General features: G+C 40.5%; 1 protein-coding gene across 1 annotated transcript in view; it reads right to left on the bottom strand.

Moving 5' to 3' along the window:
* Positions 1-21,729, bottom strand: part of Dsg4 (desmoglein 4) — a 37,130-nt gene extending 15,401 nt beyond the window's left edge. The window contains exons 1-8 of the mRNA XM_031366271.1: positions 21,554-21,729; positions 11,332-11,367; positions 10,047-10,178; positions 7,308-7,463; positions 6,843-6,987; positions 4,584-4,750; positions 3,972-4,106; positions 1,891-2,076 (exon numbers count right to left, since the gene is read on the bottom strand). Coding sequence (XP_031222131.1) covers positions 1,891-2,076; positions 3,972-4,106; positions 4,584-4,750; positions 6,843-6,987; positions 7,308-7,463; positions 10,047-10,178; positions 11,332-11,367; positions 21,554-21,601 — 1,005 coding nt within the window. The 5' untranslated portion in view covers positions 21,602-21,729. The remainder of the gene's footprint in view (positions 1-1,890; positions 2,077-3,971; positions 4,107-4,583; positions 4,751-6,842; positions 6,988-7,307; positions 7,464-10,046; positions 10,179-11,331; positions 11,368-21,553) is intronic.
* Between the last annotated feature and the right edge of the window lie 1,216 nt (positions 21,730-22,945).

The raw sequence follows: 22,945 nt of genomic DNA, 5'->3' as shown, positions 1-22,945 counted from the left end.
AAAGGTTCTTTTGGGAAGAGGATGAGGGTGTGGAGTATAGATGTGTTTAAGTGTGTTTTCATGAGTGTCGTAGGCACACATGTATGTGTGCATGTGGAGGCCTGAGGCTGATGTTGGGTGTCTTTATCAATGGTGCTTCACCTTATATATTGATATAGAGTCTCTCTAAAATTGAAATGTTTGACTGGTCTGGCTGGTGAGCTTGCTTTGGGAACCCCCAGTCTCTGTTTCCTGTGCTCTTGGGTTATAGATGGGTCCCTATGCCCAAGTGACTTTTTTCTGGGTTCCAAGGATTTGAACTTTGGTCCTCATGTTTTAATGGCACATGCTTTACCATCTGTGCCATCTCCCCAGCCCAGTGCTCTCTTTAGGTAGAATAAGAAAGTTGATGCAGAGGCTATACACTAGAGCAAAGTCCTGGAATTGTGCAATTCTGATTTTTAAATTGAGAGATTTTTTTTTAGTTTCATAAGGTTTTTTTATGCATGTGATCACTTAAACCTTTTGCACATGCGTAGGTCAGTTAAATTTATAGGCTCATTTGTTATTTGTTTATCTTTGTTATGATGATGGGAATAGAACTCAGGGCCTTGAATATGCTAGATGGGTACCCTACCACTGGGCTATATGTCCAATTCCTAAACCCCTGGCTTAAAATTGAGATTATTTTAGAGTTATCAACTGTTTACATAAAAAACTTTTAAAATGAAAAAATAACACTTTTTTTTTTTATAAAAAATAAAAAGTAATTCTAGAATGGATCAAAACTCAACCATAATTACTGACTGAGTAATTAGGACTCAGAACTCCTTTTGTAGAATTCACATCTGAGACTCTCTTTAAAGTAATAATAACATAATAAAGGAGACAATATCTAGGATATAGGCAAACATATAATCATTATTGAGATGATGTAAACAATTATAAGAAATCATGCTATTACCATCTGCCCAATACTGTGACTTAGTTGCAGTAGGTCTGGTTGACAAGATGACTCCTTTGTTAGGCACACTCAAGAAAATGCCACACCTTGAGAAACAGTCACCTTTGAACTGAGTTTCCCAGATGAAAGGTGAATTTGGTCTTTTGATCTAGAGTGACTGATGTGGGGACATGAAAGGTCACAAGTGGAAAGACCATGGTAGAAACAAGGTGTTCTGGGCACTGCCTGTGAGACACTGTTCTGGAAGCTAATGTAAGCCGCGCGGAGTCTTTGTTGAATCCTGGTTTACCATCTTCAGACTGGGATCTCACAGACCATCTTTGTCATTTGCCATCCAGGAGAACTGAAGGAATTCAGTCTTTGATTTTTGTCTCATTTTCTATAAAAAGGAATCACAACTTTTCTTCCCAGAGTGGCATGGGTTAGAGGAGGGTCTGTGTGCAGAGCCTTCCAACAGATGGACTTTATTACGTGATAGCTGGTGTAAAATATTGCAGTTGCTTAGTAAAGACTAGTGTTTTCTCCTTTTGTTATTACGTCAACAACCCCAATGAGTGGGTCTCCAGTTCCTCTGCTTGCTGAATGAAGCCTTTTCCAACAAACCTGGTTCAGAGAGATCTCACCTTCTTCTCTCCCACCAGCATTTCACTCTTTGATGGGCTTCACATCATACCATAGCATTGCTATTTGTTGTAACGGGCATGCTACTTACTTTGAGGGTGCTTTCATTATTTTCTCAGTGTAATATTGAGCACTACAAGAACAATACAGCTTTAGCTTTCTTGCTAATAAATATTGGGTTGCTGGCCAGAAGATTCCATCACAGTCCAGGAAACTCATAAATATGAAGGGCATTCGGGCTCTGAAGTACTTTCTGAAACCAAACTCTCAACCTAAGAATCACTCAGATCTGCTTTGGAAGGAACCTTTATGGATCCCATGCTTACCTTGACCAGTTTCAAAATGCCTTCATTGGTTTTTGGATCTGTTTGGATTTCAAACCAGTTCCCATCATTGCCAGAGAGGATGGAGTATTGTGCCAACCAGTTATCAGTGCCTTCTTCATCAAGATCGATTGCTTGCAATCTTAGCAGCTCTGAGCTCAAACAATTTTCTTCAATACTCGCTGAGTACTGAAATAAACAGGTCAAGTCCATGTCATACAACCAACTATGCTAGTGATTTTCGTATCATTTTAAAATGGCATCTAGTTAGTCACAAATATAATAACATGATTGTAAGATAAGATATGTTTTCATATGCTACATGTGAAATGGATATTCCATTGCTGCTTCATTATTTCACATTTATTTTTGACTTAATTTTCTCTTTTAAATAAATAATGACATTTTTAAACAATCTGTTAATGGCCAAATAGTAAACATTGGACTTTGTGGGCCACAAATTCTTCAAAGGCACTGCTTATCATGTCACTGTTCCAGCACAAGGTAGTGAGAGACAACATGGGAGAAGAATGAAGAAGAAGGAAGAGAAAGAGAAAGGGGAAGGGGAAAGAGGAGGAGGAGAAGAAGGAGAAGGAGGAGGAAGAGGAAGAAGAAGGAGGAGGAGGAGAAGGAGAAGAAGAAGAAGAAGAAGAAGAAGAAGAAGAAGAAGAAGAAGAAGAAGAAGAAGAAGAAGAAGAAGAAGAAGAAGAAGAAGAAGAGGAACTACTTTTGCTAAAACAGGTGACAAGCCATTCCTGGCTCTGTTATTTGGATTTTGTAAATTTTTTGTTTGTTTTTTTGTTTTTTGTTTTTTTTTGAGACAGGGTTTCTCTGTATAGCCCTGGCTGTTCTATACCTCACTCTGTAGACCAGGCTGGCCTCGAACTAAGAATTTACCTGCTTCTGCCTCCCAAGTGCTGGGAGTAATATATATACATATGTGTGTGTGTGTGTGTGTGTGTGTGTGTGTGTGTGTGTGTGTGTGTGTGTGTGTGTATGTGTGTGTGAATGTATGTATTTAACTTAAGGTCTCACATAGCCCAGGCTAGTCTTGAATTTGTTATATAGCTGAAAATGACCTTGAACTTGTGCTTCTTTTGTGTTTACCTCCCAAGAGCTGTGACTACAGGTATGCCCCACAACACTGTTGCTGGGGATCAAACCCAGGGCTCCAAGCATGTTAGGCAACCATTCTCCCAACTGCACTACATCTCTATTCCCAGATTCATGATAATTTGTGATGAAGGTGAGAATGGGAGTTGAGGATATTCTGGGTTAATTATTCTGAGTATAATTAACTCAACAACTTGCAATGCCTTTACCAAAGCACTATTATTGTTTCATTGGATCAGCAAACTTCCCACATCTGTGAGGAGAGTATGTGGAGGGGACTGGTTTTAGAATATGTGGAGGGGACTGGTTTTACCGAGGAGGTTTGCTTGGAACGGTGAGTCAAAAATAGATATATAGAGGCAGGAAAGATTTCTCAGTGGGTTGAGACACTTCCTGCCAAGAATTATAACCAGAGTTTGAACCTCGGGACCTACAAGGTATAAGGAGAGAACCAACTCCTGCAATTGTCCTCTGACTTCTACATGTGTACCATGGCACATGTGTGCTGAGAAAGCACACACACATACACACACACACACGCATAGAGTGAATGTGAAAAAAGATAAAAAGATAGGGTTGGAGAAGTGGCTCAGCAGTTAAGAGCACTGACTGTTCTTCCAGAGGAGCCAGGTTCAATTCCCAGCATCCACATAGCAGCTCATAATTGTCTGCAACTTCAGTTCCTGGGAATCTGATACCCTCACATAGACATACATGCAGGCAAAACAGCAATGCAGATAGAAAAAAAAATAAAAATTAAAAGTTGTTTAAATTAAAACAAACTATTTTAAAGTAAAATATAAAATGTTAAAAAAGAGACAAACGTATAGGTGTGTTACCATTCATAAGAAATGCTAAAGTTTATGTAGTAAAGCTGAGTTCTCCCACAGTGTAGCAGCCAGGCTTTGGAATAAGCCTAAAGGCAAACTGATCATTGACAAGGGAGAAAGATAATTAGGATAATGACTTACTGAGGTTTTCTCCAAGATGGGGAAATTATCATTGACATCCAAAATCTTGATTCTGCAGTCACATTCAGAGGACAGCCCATCTGTGGCTCCATCCCGATCTGAGCCCCTCACCAGTAGATTGTACATGCTGTGTTGCTTAATTAGAAACAGAAAGAACCAGAAGGCTGAGGTCTTGTGACTCCAACACAATTGTAGTTGCTATTCCTGGTTGTCAACTTGACTATATCTGGAACTCAACCAAGCCAGTAAGTAACATCCCTCCATGGCCTCTGCATCAGCTCTTGCTTCCTGACCTGCTTGAATTCCAGTCCTGATTTCCTTTGGTGATGAACAGTAATGTGGAAGTGTATGCTGAATAAACCCTTTCCTCCCCAACTTGTTTTTGGGTCATGATGCTCATGCAGGAATAGAAACCCTGACTAAGACAACAAACCAGTGCCATTATTTGTTTTTTTAATAGGTGCATAAAATGAAATCTATATCGCTGACCATTTAGTTTTCATTAAAAATGACTAGAATATTTTTCCTTCCCTCCTGAGCACTGGACTAAGGTCATGCACAAATTATCTCATCTTTGTGTTTATAAAATGATTCATTCATAGAAGGCTTTACCTCTCTGTCAAGGAAATTGGACATCGTGCGGACTTCTCCTGTGTACCTGTTCACCATGAACATGGGTGCACCAGCGGGCTCCTGGGAGATGATCTTGTATGCAATTTTAGAATTCAAGTGATTGTCTTCATCTGCATCTGTGGCACTTAACTTTACCACCAGTGCATCTGTAAGTAAGAATGGAGATGGAGAATGGTTGGAATTCTCCTAGATTCAATCCCTTTCGGCATTAGGTATAAAGAGAGGTATAAAGAGAAGTCCCAACTTCCTTGAGAGTATGTCACTGTAGCTTACAGCGGGGAGTTGCATCACCCACATCATAACAGTAGCCAACATATGAAATTCTTGGCAGGCTAATTCTTTCATTCTGCTAATGATAAGTTAGTAGCAAACTGGTATCCCTTTAGTATATGAAAAAGTTCAGGAGAGTGTCAGAAAGCCAACGGAAGTGATTTGATTAGATTTGTTTTTACCACGGACTTGTGAAATTATTTCTATTGTTTAATTAAGAAGTTGATAATTTAGTTAAATTCAACATCGCAATAATTTATTGCTTATCTTTTTTTGAGACAGGGTAGCTCTGTAGACCAGGCTGGACTCAAACTCCCAGGTGTGTCTACCTTTGACCTTGGAGTGCTTGGATCAAAGGTGCATGCTATCACACCTGGTACATGTGTATACTGCTAATTGTCACTCATAGCAGAATTATTACTATTCGGGCTAGAAGATAATTTATCAAAGTAAAAGCTGTATAGTTATCAAATGAGTAATTGATCAGAGAAATATAAAAAGTTCTTAATTATTTGTGCAGAGAAAGAACAGGCCCTATGGACTATCCCCACTGGCAACATCCATCTGCAGGTTTGATTTTCTAGAATTGGCCAATATTTCATCTCCCAGACCTCAAATTGAAGGCCCTACTGCAGAGAATCTTGATACTCCTGAGCAATAAATAAATAAATGAATAAATAAAAGCAAGGACACCAGGAGTTTGGGGCTTATGAAGGTGTGTCCTGCTCCTGAAGGTGATTGTGTTGAAGCTGTGCTCACAGAAAGGAGAAGAGGAGGAGGGGGAGGCGGAGGAGGAGGGGGAGGAGGAGGAGGAAATAATAGTGAACTGGGTGCGGCTTTCTCCTTTTCCCTCACCAAGGCTGCTCTGTGGAATGTCAGCAAGAAACTAAGGCCAGAGTCACCCCCCTGCCCCCAACCATCTGTCTTGTGTCCCTTAGACAAAACCTTTCTGTCTTTCCATGCCTTCTTACTCTGTATGTTCAAAATGTTTGTGTTTTTCTGTCTTTCTTTTCAATTTTGCTACTATTGCCTCTGGAATGTCTTTCAAGGTATATAATGTGAGATGCAGAACTGAAAGGTAAAGGAATATCTGAGGATCAGAAAACGATGCAAGTAGGTAGAGAGGGAGGAGAGAGAGGGGAAGGTAGCAGTTGCAAAAAAAGCATAAGAGTAAGAAGGAAATAAAAAAAGTACGACAAAGAACACAGGGAGGCACTAGGCTTGGAATTAAGCAGGATGGAAAGAAATGGGAGAAAAGGAAGTGAGAGAGAGAGAGAGAGAGACAGAGAGACAGAGAGACAGAGAGAGAGACAGAGAGAGACAGAGACAGAGAGACAGAGAAAGAGAGACAGAGAGACAGACACAGAGATAGAGAGACAGAGACAGAGAGAAAGAGAGACACAGAGAAAGACAGACAGAGAGACAGAGACAGAGACCGAGAGACACAGACACACACATATAGAGAGCCACACAGACAGACACAGAGATAGAGAGACAGAGAGAGACACAGAAGAGAGAGAGAGAGGGAGACAGAATAGAATGTCTCTTGCTGTCTGAAGATATGCTTGCTCGCAGTGGTGGCTGCGATGGAGAGAATGTCTTCAGCACCTTTTCTCTCTCCTACGGTTCAGCTATGACCTTTCGAGCCATCCATCAGAATGGAGTCTGTTGTGGTTTTCTATTTTCTCAGTTTACTTCTTCAGAGTAAATCAATTCACCCATTTTTTTTTTTTTTTTTGAGAATGATTCTGAACATCTGCTCAACTGCATGTGTAAGAATCGTCTATGAATAAGAGTCCATCTAACATTTTAACTATGTATTTTCTATTTCTAAACATTAGAATGTTTGATTTATTGAAAACGGAGCATGGCTCTTTCTGATAGTTAAGTAAGCTGGCATGTTCGTTTTCGCAGGCTTTTGAGGAGGAAGTGAACAGATAGTGCCGTGAAGGGGCGGTGCACACTCACTGGCATCGCTGTTCTCTTCAATGTTGGCTGTGTACACATTCTGAGTGAAGACTGGGGGGTTGTCGTTCACATCCATGACTTTCACTCTGAGCTCCAGTGGTCTCTCCAAGTCTTCTCCTCGTGAGTTGAGAGCGCGGCAGTGAATCTGGGCAAACAGAGCAAAGCTGTCTTTTTCCACTTAATCTGCAGCACTCTTGAAATAATATTTCTCAGAATATTAAATAGAATTCAGATTATGCTGGAGCGTAGCTATTGAAATGTTATTTGAACTTGTTCATAAACAGGTGCAGTACATGGGACCCCCAACTTGGCTCCTTCAGACTTTTCTCACTCTTTCAAACCTTTCAATTGTTTCAATCTACTATTTCATTTTTTAATCCACAGATTTGATTAATTTTCTTTTTTTTTTCAAAAGGAGGGAAAAATTAAAAAAAAAATTAATAAAAGTCCATGGCCAGGACTTACCAGGAACAGTGGGGTTATCTCTCTGTCCACCACTGAGGTAATGTTGATCTCTCCAGTCCGAGGGTTGATGGTGAATACTCCGTAAGGTGGCCGATCAATCCCCGCTCCAGAGATTCGGTAAGTTATCCTCTGGCTCACTTCACAGTCTGATCTAATCTACAAGAGAGATGGCTAGGGTTGGGACCTAATTTAGGTGCAGTGTAGTTTGAGGTAGAGCATCACAACTGAGCCTCTCCAAGCTTCATACTATGGTGGGCAAAATGACATTAGCTCATAGGCTCATTGCAGGATTATACAAGGGTGTACACATGTGTGTGTGTGTGTGTGTGTGTGTGTGTGTGCGTGCATGCATGCACATGTGCATGCATGTGCAATTCCTGTCTGATGGATATGTGTATAAAGTACACACATAGTTGATGTTTACTGTTAATTCTCTAATTTTGTTTGCATACAAAGCCTGAAAACCAAAACCAAATCTCTAGTGTTTTTTAATTTTACTTTATTTACTTTTAAAATAAAGGTGTGGGGCGGGAGAGATGGCTCAGCAGTTAAGAGCACTCACTGCTCTTCCACAGGTCCTGAGTTCAATTCCCAGCATCCACATGGTGGCTCACAACCCTCTGTAATGGGATCCGATGCCCTATCTAGTGTGTCTGAAGAGAGCAACAGTGTACTCGCATAAATAAAATAAATAAATCTTAAAAAAATTTTAAATGAAGGTGTATGTGTGTGTGTGTGTGTGTGTGTGTGTGTGTGTGTGTGTGTGTGTGTGTGTATGTGTGTTCATATGAATGCAGGTGCCCTTGGAGGTCATAGGCATTAGACTCTCTTGGAGCTGGAATTAGAGACAAGTGCAAGTGACCTGAAATGGAGGTTGAGAACTGAATTCCAGTCCTCCACAAGAACAATATGCATTTTAAATCACTGAGCCATCTCTGCAGCCTGCCTCCCTTGCTTTTATATTTGAAAAAGCCGAGCTGAGCCTCAACCTTCCTAAAGATGACCGTGAATTCTGATCCTTTTCCCTCCACTCCCTCCAGAGCTGGAATCACAGGTATGAAGCAGCATGCCTAGTTTCATGTAGTTCTAGGGACAGAACCCCCAAATGTATGCATGGTAGCCAAACACTCTACCAACTGGTCTACATCCCCAGTGTCTCTTTAGATTTTTTTTTAAAGAATTTGGTTTATATTAGTATTACTCTGCTTAGAAACTTACAGTGATATGTAAGTGAAGGACATGAGATTTATATATATGTGTGTGTGTATAAATCTGCCATGTGGGTTTTGCTTTAATAGTTTTATTTCCACTGACCACAAATTTAAACCATTAACGTTTTGAAATCTTATACTGCAGAAGAGATTCTGTGTTAAATTCCTAAGATTTGCTATCTGAACACCACAATTCAAATAAGCTGGGAAGATAGCATTCTTCAGCTCAGTTCTAAAGATCTTTTCTACATAGGAGAAAACCTAGCAATTCCCCTAAGGAAAATATAACCGGAATAACAGCTCTATAACTCATGAAGAGTTAAGTGGACACAATATCTTAAAGTTTTCCTCTTCCTTGAACTCAGTACAACACCCTTGAGGACACTTGTTCTGTTTTCATCCTAAAGCTGTTAAGAAGGGATTTCGTGGACAACCCTCCTTGATTTCAGTGAAGGTCCAGGGTCAAGATGTCCAGAATTAAGTGGCCTCCAACTTTTCATGGACCGAAAAAGTGCATGTTCTTCTTATAGTATTTCTTTCTCATTGCTAGCCTTTGCTTGTGAATGCCGGCTATGACTTTTAGCTTTCATGGTCGGTGAGATTGTTTCCTGTGTAAATGCATTTACTGCCAAGCCTGATGGGCTGATTTGAGCCTCAAAATCCACCTGATGGAAGGAGAGACTCCCACAAGTTGTTCTTTGTCATATTCTCTTTCTGTCTCTCTCTGTCTCTCTCTCTCTCACACACACATTCTTTCTATCATACTCTCTCTTTCCTATCCCTCCCTCTCATACAAATTTAATTGAAAATTTCTTTCTTTTTAGTTTCGGGGCTTAGAGACTTGGTTCTCACTTGCAGCATCATCTTTACTTTATACAATTGTTTTGGAGTCAGTCTCCCACTGTCATGAACTTGTGACATGTGTAGGGAACAAAGAACAGAGTGCAGGAGACAGGTCTATCCATTCACGCTGGAGATCCAAGTCTATCTTTCAGAACAGCTTACCGGTCTCCAGCTTGGGAATATTTAACAGTGTCCAAGGGTTGGAAATGTGTCTCAGTCAGTCAAGTGCTTGCCTCATAAGCATGAGGGCCAGTGTTTGATCCCCAGAACCCACATTAAAGAAGCCCAGGCATGGTGGTGTGTGTTGTAATCCAGGTACGTGGCAAGTGGAGATGGGTAGATCCCCAGGGCTAACCTAGCCTAATTGTTAAGCTCCCGGTCAGTGTGAACAAGGTGAGAAAACAGCTCTAAGGGATCCAGCTGAGGTCATCAAATGTCCTTCACACATACTTTCATACAGATGAGTGTGTACATACACATAAGTGCATCTTCACACACATACCACATGCACACACATTGAAAAAAATAACATGTGATCAGCACTGGCCAATGACAGCAAGCCATCCTTTTAAAAAAAGTCTGTGTGCTGCTGAAGGCTGCAAGTCCTTGAAATAGTCTAGAGCTTTCCAAATGCAAACGCTTCTGCTGTGATTCTCAGGCTACCTCTGCTTCCTCCATCACTCACTCTGGCAATTGGATTCCTCTTGGAGTTGTCCTCGCCCTCCCGACAGGCTGCTGCGAACTTGATCCACTCCCGCTTTTGTCTTCTGACAGTCTGCCAGGTTGTGGTGCCATTTTCAATGTCTAATTCTTTTACCTAAAGCAAAAATGATTCATGTTTCTCATAGTGGTATGGGACCGTATGCTTAGACAGTTGCTTAACATTGTAAGATGTGTCCAAAGTAAATGATAAATTGAGAAACAAAGGAATTGATTTTTCTTTTTTTATTAGATGTTTTCTCATTTATAATATCTCCTTTCCCAAATTCCCCTCCAAAAAAAAAAAAAAATTAAAACAATCCCCTGTTCCCTTCCCCCTCCCCCTGCTCATCATCCCACCCCCTCCTGCTTCCTAGCCCTGGCATTCCCCTACACTGGGGCATAGAACCTTCACAGGGTCAAGGTTCTCTCCTCCCATTGATGACTGGCTTGGGCATCCTCTGCTATATGCGTGCTGCTGGAGCTATGAGTCCCTCCCCACCACCCCCCATGTGTACTCTTTGGTTGGAGTTTTAGTCCCTGGGAGCTCTGAGCGTACTAGTTAGTTGATATTGTTGTTCCTCTTAAGGGGCTGTAAACCCCTTCAGCTCCTTGGGTCCTTTCTCTAGCTACTTCATTGGGGACTCTGTGCTCAGTCTAATGGATGGCTGTGAGCCTCTACTTCTGTATTAGTCAGGTACTGTCTGAGCCTCTCAGGAGACAGCTATATCAGGCTCCTGTCATCCAACACTTGTTGGCATCCACAATGGTGTCTAGATTTAATGATTGAATATGGGAAGGATTCCCAAAGACTAAAGGAAGGAATTGATTTTTCTAATTTATAATTCTGGACAGACACAACTTCTCTACCTCCAACTGTGTTGAAACGGCCTCTTGTCTCTAGAAGATCCCTATGTGGTTTTTAACTTTGCGTTTTTAACTTTGCGTTTTTAACTTTGCGTTTTTAACTTTGCGTCTTTCTTTCATGTGCAGCGTGTCAGTGGTATCTTTCACTTGCTTTAGGTTGAGAAACTTGTAAGTAGGCTACTTGCTTGCTTGAGGAGTAGAAGTTGGTAAGACAAGCTCTGGAAACCAGGCCTGACAGGCATAGAAATCAGGACCCACAGCCTTCCTATTGCTATTTCAGTTAGGCATAGGTTCTGTCTTTCACTTTTGTCAGGATAACTGCAATTTAATTTGTAACACATGATGTGCTTTACCACTTGATTTTCTTTTCATTTTAAGTAGAGACGATACTTGTGATACATTACCTCAACAATAAATTCACTGTTTACTCCCAGTATCACCTGTAACAGAAAGGAAAGCATTAGCATACATTTGTATAATCTTAAAAGAAGCAGAATTATAGAATTGTGATATTCTTTTATCATTTCTTAAGTATATATACAATTAATAATGTAAAATATAATTGGTAGTAGAAGATAAGCAAAAAAAATATATGTATATATATTTTTGTCCTTAAAAGCCTTTTGAACTTTACAAAGTTCAAAGAGCACAAAAAGATAACTCTTGGGTTGAGGATATGACTCAGTGGGTAAAATGTTTTCTATGCAAGGATGAGGCTCTGCCCACACTTCCTGTAAAAGCTAGGCATAGTGGTATATATCTGTAACACTAGCCCTAGGATGGTAGATCTAGATTCCTGGGCCTGTCGGCCAACCAATCGAGACAAAAAAATAAATAAATAAACAAATAAAATAAAAAAGCTCCAGTTTCAGTGAAAGGCTCTAACTTAAGAAAATAGGAATTTTAACCTCTGCTCTCAATACATGCATGTGTGTACACACACACACATACACACACACACACAGAGAGAGAGAGAGAGAGAGAGAGAGAGAGAGAGAGAGAGAGAGAGAGAGAAACAAAAATTCCTCAGTTGATGAAGAGTCTATAGACATGTTGGACGGGAAAAGCAGAATGAGCCGTTCATGTGTGTCTTGTCCAGAAGAACTTTGCAATCTGAGGGTGCTGTGAAGATTTGGGGCGATGGTAAGATGCTATCATGAACTCCAGCTAGAAGAGGATTTCAAAAACTAGGAGCATGTTACCAGACATGAACACAGAGCAGATTCTGACAGATGAGAGTGAGTGCAGGGGGAAATAGGGCAAGATGGGGCTTGAAATGGCAGATGAATCAGGAATGGCAACAGAAAATTAGAAATCCACCAGTGGCGATTGAGTCTCCTCTTTTTTCACTCTCTCCTAATTCTAATGTGGAATCTCATTAGGCGTTAATAAAGTGTCTAAGCCTGTGAAGGAAGATCAGTATTTAATGGAAGACTCTATGTTTTGGTTGCACAGAATGTACTATTTTATAACTATGGTCTTGATTCAAGGTTAGAGTTTTATTAGAAAAGCAGGAAAGTATAACGAAAGAAATCAAACAGAATCCTACTATTGAGAGAGCAAAATTTCTCTTTGATTTTTCTTTGCAAACATTTTATAGCTGTAGTTCTTTTGATTGGAAGAAACTATACATACAATTTGGCAACTTGCCATTTGTACTCAGTGATTATTGTTGTAAGGTTCTGTGTCACTGAATACTATCGACATCTGCTTCGGTGGCTGCTTTACAGATCACATTATAGCTATCTGTTCGTTTTGGTCAGTGGGAAATTAGAGTAACTAAGAACCACATACATCCCACAGAGGAGACTACAGACTAGATCTAACATATAATTCCCACTTCGGTAATATTAGGTCAACGAGCATGTGAGATCATTACCTAGAAAATTTCGGAAAGATGGCCCTGTGGCTAAGTCTCTTGCCTCCCAAGTTTGAGAACCCATGCTCAATTCCATGTCAAAAACCTATGATACAAGCCAGGTATAGTGGTGTAGGCTTGCCATTCCAAGGGTGGTGAGGTGGAGAGTAGAGGCAGGTGGAAACTGAGAAGCTTGTTGGCTAGCTAGCATAGCTCCCTGATGAACTCCAGGCCAATGAGAGATCTTGTCTCTTAAAAAGTTGTAGGAATCAAAGGAACAACACCTGGAGTTGTTCCTTTCTGACTTTCATGTTCATACACACACACACACACACACACACACACACACACACACACACGTAACCTTGAACACACACATATGTAAGCACACACATGTACACACATGTAACTCCCCATACACAAATACACACATGTGAACACATACATGCAGCCTGCCTCACAAACACAGACATATGTGGACCTCCTCACCCCATTGGAAAACTCCTATGCTGATCTGCTCTGTCTTCTCTCATTCCCCCTTTGCTCTGTTCTTAGAGGTTGCCCTCCTCCGTTCCTGACGCCATCTCAGACAGAACCACAGAAGCATCATTGCCTTGCATCCCCACCCACCTTTGGTGGAGACAAGCGGAGCTGGGAGCTTCAGAGCTATAATCAACCAATAGTCTAATTGAACTTGAAAGCAGCGAGAGTGAGTCTTAGCTAGGTCCTGCTTATAAATCAAGTAGAGATTTGCCAGGTAATTTTCGCTTTGCAGTGAGAAAAAAAAAAAAATCTCACTTGCTTTCTGCCTGCCTCCAAACCTGTGAGGCTGACACTGCATCTATTCAGTGTTAGGGCAGCAAGTGAATGTGGCCCTGCTCTGCTGATTATGATTTTTTTTAATTGAACACCTAAAGATGTTTTCAATCATCTGTATAATTTTTATCAACTTGCTTTAATTTTGTCTGAATTTTGGTAACATATTTGTGCCACGTGCTCCCAATCAGTGTATGTGCTCTTCATCTTACAGCTGTTCTTCACAGCTTTTATTCATGAATCTTAACAACAGTTGAAATGAAGGATGTGCTCCCTGAGTTCTTATTATAATGACTAAGAGCTAGAATTGTTCATTGTAACGTCAGGGTTGCAAAAAAAGGACATTTGAAATGCAGCTGTCACTTGATACATTAGACCTCCATTAGAAGCACAATAGATAATGAAATGCTTTTGAGTTGGAATTTGTTTAGTTTCTACTTTCCCCTGAACTCTAGTATCCTGTTTCTATTGATCAACCAACTGATTGGATTAGCTTTACAATTATAAAAAGCAATGTGATTGATAGACAATATGCAGATATGTAGATTTTGATGTGAAAGAACTAAGTGTACAAACTAAAAGTTGATCAGTAGTGTCTTGCTACAGATGGACGGAGTTTTCCAAAACTCATTTTGAAGAAACCTATTATTAGAATTAAACAAATGTTACATTATGCTTCATTTGGCTTTATCCTTTGCTTGTATGTGCAGTCTCAGGGGTACTTGTTAATATCACTATATAGCCAGCATCATAGAGCTTTTCCTTGGCTGTGTCATTAGAGTCCCTTTTCATCACTGAAGACTGACACCAGGCAAGTGTTCAGCCCTGTCTCTGGGTCTGCTGTGCTTTTGGGACAGCATCCCAAGTGCCTTAGGTAGACTTTCTACTTAGGCTTCTCCTGCTTCAGTTTCCTGGCTAGCTGGGAGTACAGGCCCATGCTACCACACCCAGATGATTCTCTAATCTTATTCTGAATGATACAACCTAAATCTACAAAGTCATCCATCCTTGAAACCATTTCAAAGTGATTTCTTAGCTGACAAGTCTCACAGGCTGCCTAGGTTTGTTGGACTGTTCAAAAGCACGTGTGAAGGGTTCTCCGAGAGCGTCTGAGTCTTTTGAGTCTGTGCCACCACTATGTCTGGGACTATCTCCCAGTCTGTTTTCTCAGATAGTTTCACAATGCCCTGCTGTGCATTTTTCTGTTTGCTAAGGGTGAATGGTGCAACTTTTTTTTTTTTTTTTTTTAAAAAAAAGAGGAGTATGTTGACTTGAGGAAAATGTGCATATGCATACATATTCTCCTAATGTGCATACACACTTTCCTGATGTATGCGTCTATCTACATGTGCATGAAAAGCTGAGGATCTAGAAGACATTTTCTTTAAAAGTACTTTTGCACTTAGACCATTTGATATGACTGCACACTTCATCAAAATACCTTGCTGACTGTTCCTGTGGTTGCAGTCACGCCACTGTCAAGTCTCTTAAATCAGTATAGATTTAAAGGTAAAGAACTGCTAGCCCATAGTGGCAGTCATATCTTAAATTGTAATCTGACCTGGCACAAAGCACTGTAGTCAGAGACAAATTCCTGTGAGTTAGGAACAGATGAACAGAATTTTTATCTTAGACAGTCCCCTAGCTCTTCTTGTTTCAGATCGAAACAGATGTTCATCTAGATAGAGTCAAGATGTGGAAAGCTTAGGTACAGAGGATGCTAGGCACATCTGTGAAGAGGAAAGGAGAAGGAAAGAGGCCCTTTGCATTGGAGAGTGCAGGTGTGGTGTTCCTCTATACACAAAAGTACTGGTTAATCAAAAGTACTGAAATTTGCCACATTAGCCAGATGTGGAATTTATTTCAAAGAGATAAGTGCCTCTCGTTCTCTTCATAGAGCCCAGCTTAACTGATGAATGACCAGCCTCCAGAGTAGCCTCAATGATACTTAAATGGAACCTTCACATCTCTTCTTTCCCACTGACCTTTATAAAGCCAGAGCACCTGCAATACCAGATCTGTGGGTAGATGTCTTATCTGGCAACATTCATGTTGTGTCTGATGGAGGTCTCTGTGGTACCCTTGGGCTCTATGTCCAGTTAGCTTTATTGATGATAGCCATAGTGGCCAACTTCTCCCTCTGAATCCCAATCGCTTGAGGCTCAGGCCTCCCTGAAAGAGATCAGCATGTGGGACTGTGGACCTAAGCCCTGTCACCTCAGTATGCAGGAAAACATCTGGAAATGGATGACTTAGAAGAGGAGAGTGTTCATCAAGCTGTACCAAGTAGCAGAGCTGTGTGGATGTCAAGCTGTGAGCTATAGCTATGGGTTCCTAGAAAACTGGAGAAATCCCTTGCCTGGGAAAGTCACCTTTTTAGAACACATGTGGGCCAGGCATTCTCCTCTGATGTGGCTTGACTGGAAAGCCTGCCCAAAGACTCCCACGTATAAAGGAACTGGCTGAACCAGTTGTCAGGGTGGTAGAATACTAGAGAAGGTGAATTAGAAGCACCTGCTGTTGAAGGAGCAAAATAACTTGGAAAGATGTGAGTTTCCTATCTGGGTTTGTGTCTGCGGGCCTCAGGCTGAGACTGCTTTTCATCTATCCTTCTCTGGGTGCCCTTATTTTATAGCTCACTGTACTTATGGAAGGAGAGTTATTTTATGTAATGAGATGCTGTCTGCCATATATCTGTGCTATTTTGTGAGAACGCAGCAAAAAACAAGGCCAAAGGGAGCAACAAAGAGCAAGAACATATACGGGGATGTATCAGAAACCATAGGAGAAGCATGTCCAGAGTTGGGATTAGCTCCAAGTGTGCAGGGAGCAAATTTTAGTGCAACTGAAAGAATTTTGATCTTGAAGAATTGGATTCAGTCTTAGTCTGAATGATAAGTGCTGGCTTAGTTACTCTCTCTCTCTCTCTCTCTCTCTCTCTCTCTCTCTCTCAGCAATGTATTTACTTTTCAGATTATCTTGAAATAACCCTGTTAGCAGTAAGATGTTTGTTGTTGTAAGGTGACAGAATGACAAGGTGACCAATGTAAGGTGACCACAGCAGACCACGCCCTACAGACCCAACTCCTCACTCCTCATCTCAGTTTAAGGCATTCAAGGTCATTGTGAAATTTAGTGTCTGTATAAAATTATTATAAAATTTAGTGTCTGCCAATCAGTGGGTGTGTGGGAAATGTGCTAATGGGATGGACTAGGATCCATGTTAGAAACTGAATCTAGTCATTCACTAAATGAGTTTCGTTGACAAAATAAATGACAGGCAATGTCCTTTGCATGCATGGCACGTTCTGATGTTAAATTTCAAAAGAAAAGTAAGATATACAACATTCCATTCCTATCTAGTATTAGCAAATATCGGAAATTTTTCTGGGCCTTATGTTTTCTTCCAATATTTTCCCTAGACTACCTGGTGATTTTACGTCAGCAGTATATTCTGGACTCATTGTAATATTAAAATACATTAGTCCCTTATATTCTGTATCTTATATTTATAGTTAAAGTAATAGTTACTGAATAAGGCTTTTCCCATCCTCTTTATGACTTGACTTTTTGAAGTCAATTTTGAAGTCCTCCAGGACCAACTTATTAATGAGCAGTTCTTCCTCAAATAATGCTCATAAAAAATATTGAGTAAAGCAGTTACCGTCTTCCTAGGCTTATGGTAGAGATGCCAAGTTCAAGCCCTAATTATACTACTTTTGTTTGTAATTGAAGGTATACCAAGTACTGGCCTTTTTGTTTGTAAGCCATGTAATTTTCTACGTAGAAAGGAAGGGCAAACATTTCTCATACAAGTAATGTTCCGGAGCTTTATGATGGTCACTCCTGTCTCACAGTCTGTCATCAGAGCTTGTCTACGTCAGTGGGGAATTCCAGCTGCAGCAGCACTGGGAGCAGGAAGAAAACATGACCATAGCCCAGTGAACGGTCCAATTGCATCTCAAAGAACTTTTCCCTGGATCTTAGGCTTTAGGAAGAAGTCATAAAACTAGGTATTTAGGATACAGGATGCTCTTAAAGGGAGACAAGTATCTTGTAAAAATAAAAAGTAGACAATTGTGGTGCAAGACTTTAATCCCTGCACTCAGGGATTAGAGGCAGGTGGAGCTCTGTGAGTTTGAGGCCAGCATGATCTACGAAGCTAGCTCCAGGATAGCCAAGGCTACACAAAGAAACCCTATCTAGTAAAACCAAAACCAAACCAACAAACCCACCACCACCACCAGCACCAACACCACCAACAACAAAGAACAAAAAAATTACCACTACTGAAACCACAAACAAACAAATAAAAAACCATATAATATTTTTAGAGCTGGTGTATGTGTGTGTATCTCTACCTGTGTTGTGTATTTTTATCTGTCTGTCTGTGTTGTGTATTCATTTCTGTCTTTCTGTGTTGTGTGTTCGTGTGTGTGTGTGTGTGTGTGTGTGTGTGTGTGTGTGTGTGTGTACACATAGTGTATTCATGTGTTTGGAGGCCAGAGGTCAGAAGTCAGCTCTGGGTTTTGTTTTTCACATGTGCTCCTCCTGGCCCTGCATTTGTTGTTTTATGAGTCTTTCAAGGGGCCTGGAATTCACTGATTCAGATGGGCTGGGTGGCCACTGTGTCTAAAGGATTAGGACAGAATTTTTATCCTGCAACTCTCTCTCTAGGTAAAGATTGAAAAAAAGATGTGCTAAAGTTAGTGATTACAATATGGTTGCAATACTGTGAGGATACAAAAATTATTCTTATGTAAAATTCCTGCCATAAAATATGCAGCAATTTGAAAGTGACCATGTAAAGTTGTCCAGTTGTCTTGTAAAATATATGCACTATACATACGTCTTTAGCCCCTTATACCATCACCACCACCACCACTACCAAAATAAGTCAGATTTAGTTTCAGCAGTCTACCGTGTGATGAGGGCACCGTGGCTTCTGTAACAGTCTGCCGGAAGCCAATCATTTAATGCTTGCTAGGCTTTAGCACAAAGGGAACATCAGACAATGTGGGTTTTTTTTTTTTCATCTATCATTAAATTTCTGGTAGATTTTTTTTTGCCATTTTTTAAAAGACCATTTGGGTTCTATGTATCAAAATAATGTTGCTTACTGTGAGGACTAAGTTAATGCGGCTAGGTTAGTTCTAAGCATGCTTTTAAATTTTAAGCTGATTTTCAACTGAGACGAAGATAATACCATCTGCTTCATCATCTACATATTTTCCTTCCCAAGAACCAGGGTGTTTGATTGGAATTTTTACATGCCATTTGTAGAATGCTTGGTCAACATGTGTCGGTAAAAATTCTTAACTGATCAATGACTGCTTTTTATAATCTTAGTAACTCTATAAAATATAGGTCTCATTTGTTTAATAACTGTCCAGCCCCTGGTGATTCCTGCCTAATAAAATTTGTACAGCCTACAGTATTGCCCACCTCTCTCGATTCTCCAGGCAAGTTTGTGAAAATCAAATTCCATAGCCAAGCATGAGCTTCTATTGGATCAGTTATTAGTGGTAGTAATTAGAGGAGTCCAGAGTTTCTATTGTGGAAGCAACTTAGTGACATCATGTCTAAGTGCACAGTTTCCACAGGGCACAATAAAGCCCTGGAGAACAGATTGCTTTCCCAAAGCTACACAGCCTCTTTGAAGGGAACCATGACTCAAACTTGGAACAGCTGAGTCTCGGTGGCTGCCAGTTGTTCCTTATCCGGTTTATGACAGAAGAACATGATGAACATCCATAGGACAGAGATAGTAAGACATCTTGTGATGGAGGGAAACACCCCACTGAAACTTCCAGGTTTCAGTGCTTTTAATTGGCTGTCTCTCAAGACCTTGTCTTAAGTACTTCTTGTGGTTGAGAACTAGCTGACACAAAATCATTAACCCCAAGAAGCTGCCACACCCCATTAGAGTAAGCTGAAATCATGTCCTAGACAGGCTTTGATTTCGTTAATGGGAAAAAAGGATGGAGTTCAATGGCGGCAGACTAAGGTAGGAAGAACATGCATTTTCTCACAATATTCTATCAATTCTCCTCAGTCATTTTGTTCTTGATATATTGCTAGACATCTTTACTCCCCATTTGCAGACGTTAGCAACTGGTATCTTAAGGAAGCTGTTGCAGATGTTTAAGAGCATATATCTTTCACAGTTACTGTTAAAGTCTAACACAAAAACTTCAGTTTCAGTGAGAATTGAAACAACAATTAAGCATTAGTGATCATGAACATTACCATGGGAAAATAAATCAGCACTACCCAAGGGAGATCCTGAGAACCTGAATTATGATACTCTTTCCAGATCAAAGAAATGAACTCTTCAATTACACAATTTTATTGCTAAGCATACCCGTGCAGGAAGCCTTAAGCCAGATTCAGCGCGTCTAAAATCTTAAGAGGAGTAGTTTTCCGTGCCTACCCCCAAAGGTATACCACAGCGAAAACATGAAAATAGCAAAAGGAGCATACTGACAGCTGACTCTAACTATGTAGTATCCAGTGGCTTCTGGAATTTTCTTTCAGCTTCCTTTTTAAATGATTCTTTTTTTAAACTGGCCATTGCAATAGGGCACTGCACTGATACCTGGCATTTTCTAAAACTATTTTTTAAAGAAATGTTTTAATAAATCTGTCTCCTAAATGGAGAATAGAATGTCCTCCCACTGTTTCCATGTTCCATTTCAAGCTTGGGCTGTGTGCCCTTGGACAGTGTTGGTACCCGTACAGTCAATGTAAGCTCCTGAATGAACATACTGTGCCAACTGGCCAGGGCTGTGTTCCCATCCTCCCAGTCCTGCCTGGCTGATAGAACTGTTAAGAACAATGTTCTGATGAACCAGGAAAATGCCCCTTGCCTGAGTTAGCAAGGGTGTCATTTTGCAAGTTTTTGTCAGATCACACATGGACATTTCTCAAAGACTGATAGACAACCAGATATTTGGTTTTCTTTGAAAAAGAAATGCCTTCCTCCCCTTATCTTTATCTTATTTGTAAGATGCACTTTGACTTATTTGTTCTGTCATTTGATCATCAGCCGACTTAAATTTGATCCAGTCTAAAACATTTTAGTTGTTTCTTCAAACAAAATTTTCTAATTGGAAATGGTTTGATTCCTTGTCCATCCTGAGCTTGGCTTTCCCTACAGTCATAGGATTAGAAGTCATTGTCTTCCTGGTGCACACCTTTAATCCCAGCACTTGAGAGGCAGAGGCAGGCGGATTTCTGAGTTGGAGACCAGCCTGGTCTACAGAGTGAGTTCCAGGACCACCAGGGCTACACAGAGAAACCCTCTCTCGAAAATCAAAAAAAAGATGCTGGTCGAGTTTACATGGTGGGGAGCAATCCACACCTGGGCCACTGAAGAGTGGGATAGAAGTAATTCTATATCCAAGACACAAGTGTTTACTTTAAATAAACATCATTTAAATGTTTCCTTCCTGGCCTGTAGGGATGCTTTTTTAAAAATGTGACTTAAATATTTCATAAGCAGTTGCAACATAATTTTGACACAGTTGACATTCCTCTTCTTGTAAGGAACTCACAGGGAAGTAACTGCTCATCAGAATTGGGCTTGATCAACTTTTGCCCCCTTCAGATTTCAATCCCTTGGAATTTGCAAAACAGTCTATCTAATTTAAGTATAAATAAAAAAGAAGTGGAAAAAATTTTTTTAATGCCAATCATGGAATTTAGAAATTCCCTAGTGTTAACTGGTTTGATGTCATGCTGAGGTCAACCTCATTCAGCCCCATTCTCTCTTTCTTCATCCCAGCTAGTCCCACATGCCACAGAGAGGTCTTGGGGACCGACAGAGATGGAGCTCTTTGCTAGATTTTTGCAGAAAGCAGATTAAGAGTCAGAGTCCACAGAGAAAGCTGAAGGTGGACAGAAAAGACGGGAGCTGGGCCTTTCCTTCCCAGCCTCAGTGTTCCACTTACCATAAATAAGATGAGCAGGCAAGCATTTCTGAAGAGAAGCCAGTCCATTGCCTTTTGTCTCTCTTGGCCTTGAACCCCAGCGAGAGTCAGTTCTAGTCCTGGTCTTCCAGATCCCAGATTAGTCTTTGCAGCAGGATGTGCTAGAAGATGTCCTGTCAGGAGGGCATGGATGATAACTGTGGTGCTCCCTGGGCACAGGGATGAAGATATTCTATAATGACTCTGTTTCTCCACCCCAACCTCCTGGTCTGGTCTGGAAGGCTGGCATTGTTTGGGCTCTGGGTAAGGACTTAGACACACCTTGATTCTTATTGCAATGAAACCCTTTGTTGGACACCAAAGAAAAATCTTATAGAGTGAGGGCAAGATTTACAGGGAAGATACCCAATGAATAATAAATTACTCACGACATGAAAAATAATTAAAACGCTAGGGCCTATCATCATGGCGAATAAAATTAGAAGGCTCCTTCTGACTGCCAACATTGTAAAAGCAAAATTACATAGACCAACAACACACACACACACACACACACACACACACACACACACACATACACACACACAGCCTCTCTCTCTCACAAGAAACATACATACGTTCACACTTACACACACAACACATTCAGACACACACACACACACACACACATGTCCACATGTCTGGACAATCATCTTCAAGCAATGGAAGCTTTAGTAAAGGACATCTTGAGAAGGTACCAGGCTCCGACACTTCGAGGAAAAATGAGTGCTGAAAAAATCTCTTCATTTCGGTGATTTCTACTTTCCACTTAAGAAGTCGTGTGGTTGAAAAGCAATCACAATTTTAAAGATGTCCTGGAACAGGCATTTAAGTTGAAGAGAGTCTGATTTAACCAGTTCCTGGCATGTTCCTTTCAAAAACAAAACTCTATGATACAATGGGACTGAGTTTTCTTACTGTTCATGGGATTTGTATGAAAAATTGGTAACAATTTCAAGCCAAGTAATTAAGTAGAGTAAATAACACAAATGAAAGGTGTGTTTTGAATCTTCATACATATTTATTTAGAAGCTGAAAGGAGAAATTAGATTATTTAGGAGCAAATAAAAACCAAAATAGTATCCAGATAATTTTGATGGTCTTTTTGTCTTCTACTTTCTTTCTTCTTCTTTGTGAAGGTACACCTTGAATGGAGTGTAGAGACTCCAGTGGGAGTGGGGGGAAATGCAGTATGACAGCCACACCAACAAATGTAGAAAGAAAATGTAACTCAGTGTTCTCTAATTGCTAATCCACCCTGACTGGAAAATTTCAAAGGGAAATTGTACCTTCTGTCCCTTGTCACTGTAATGCAGAGACGAGGCGGACTACACTAATGGAATATTTCCAAAAGTGCTTGGTCCCTTGAGAAAC

The sequence above is a fragment of the Mastomys coucha genome, unplaced genomic scaffold (assembly GCF_008632895.1).
Source record: "Mastomys coucha isolate ucsf_1 unplaced genomic scaffold, UCSF_Mcou_1 pScaffold13, whole genome shotgun sequence".
In the NCBI taxonomy this organism is placed as follows: domain Eukaryota; kingdom Metazoa; phylum Chordata; class Mammalia; order Rodentia; family Muridae; genus Mastomys; species Mastomys coucha.
This window is presented reverse-complemented; position numbering and strand designations above follow the sequence as displayed.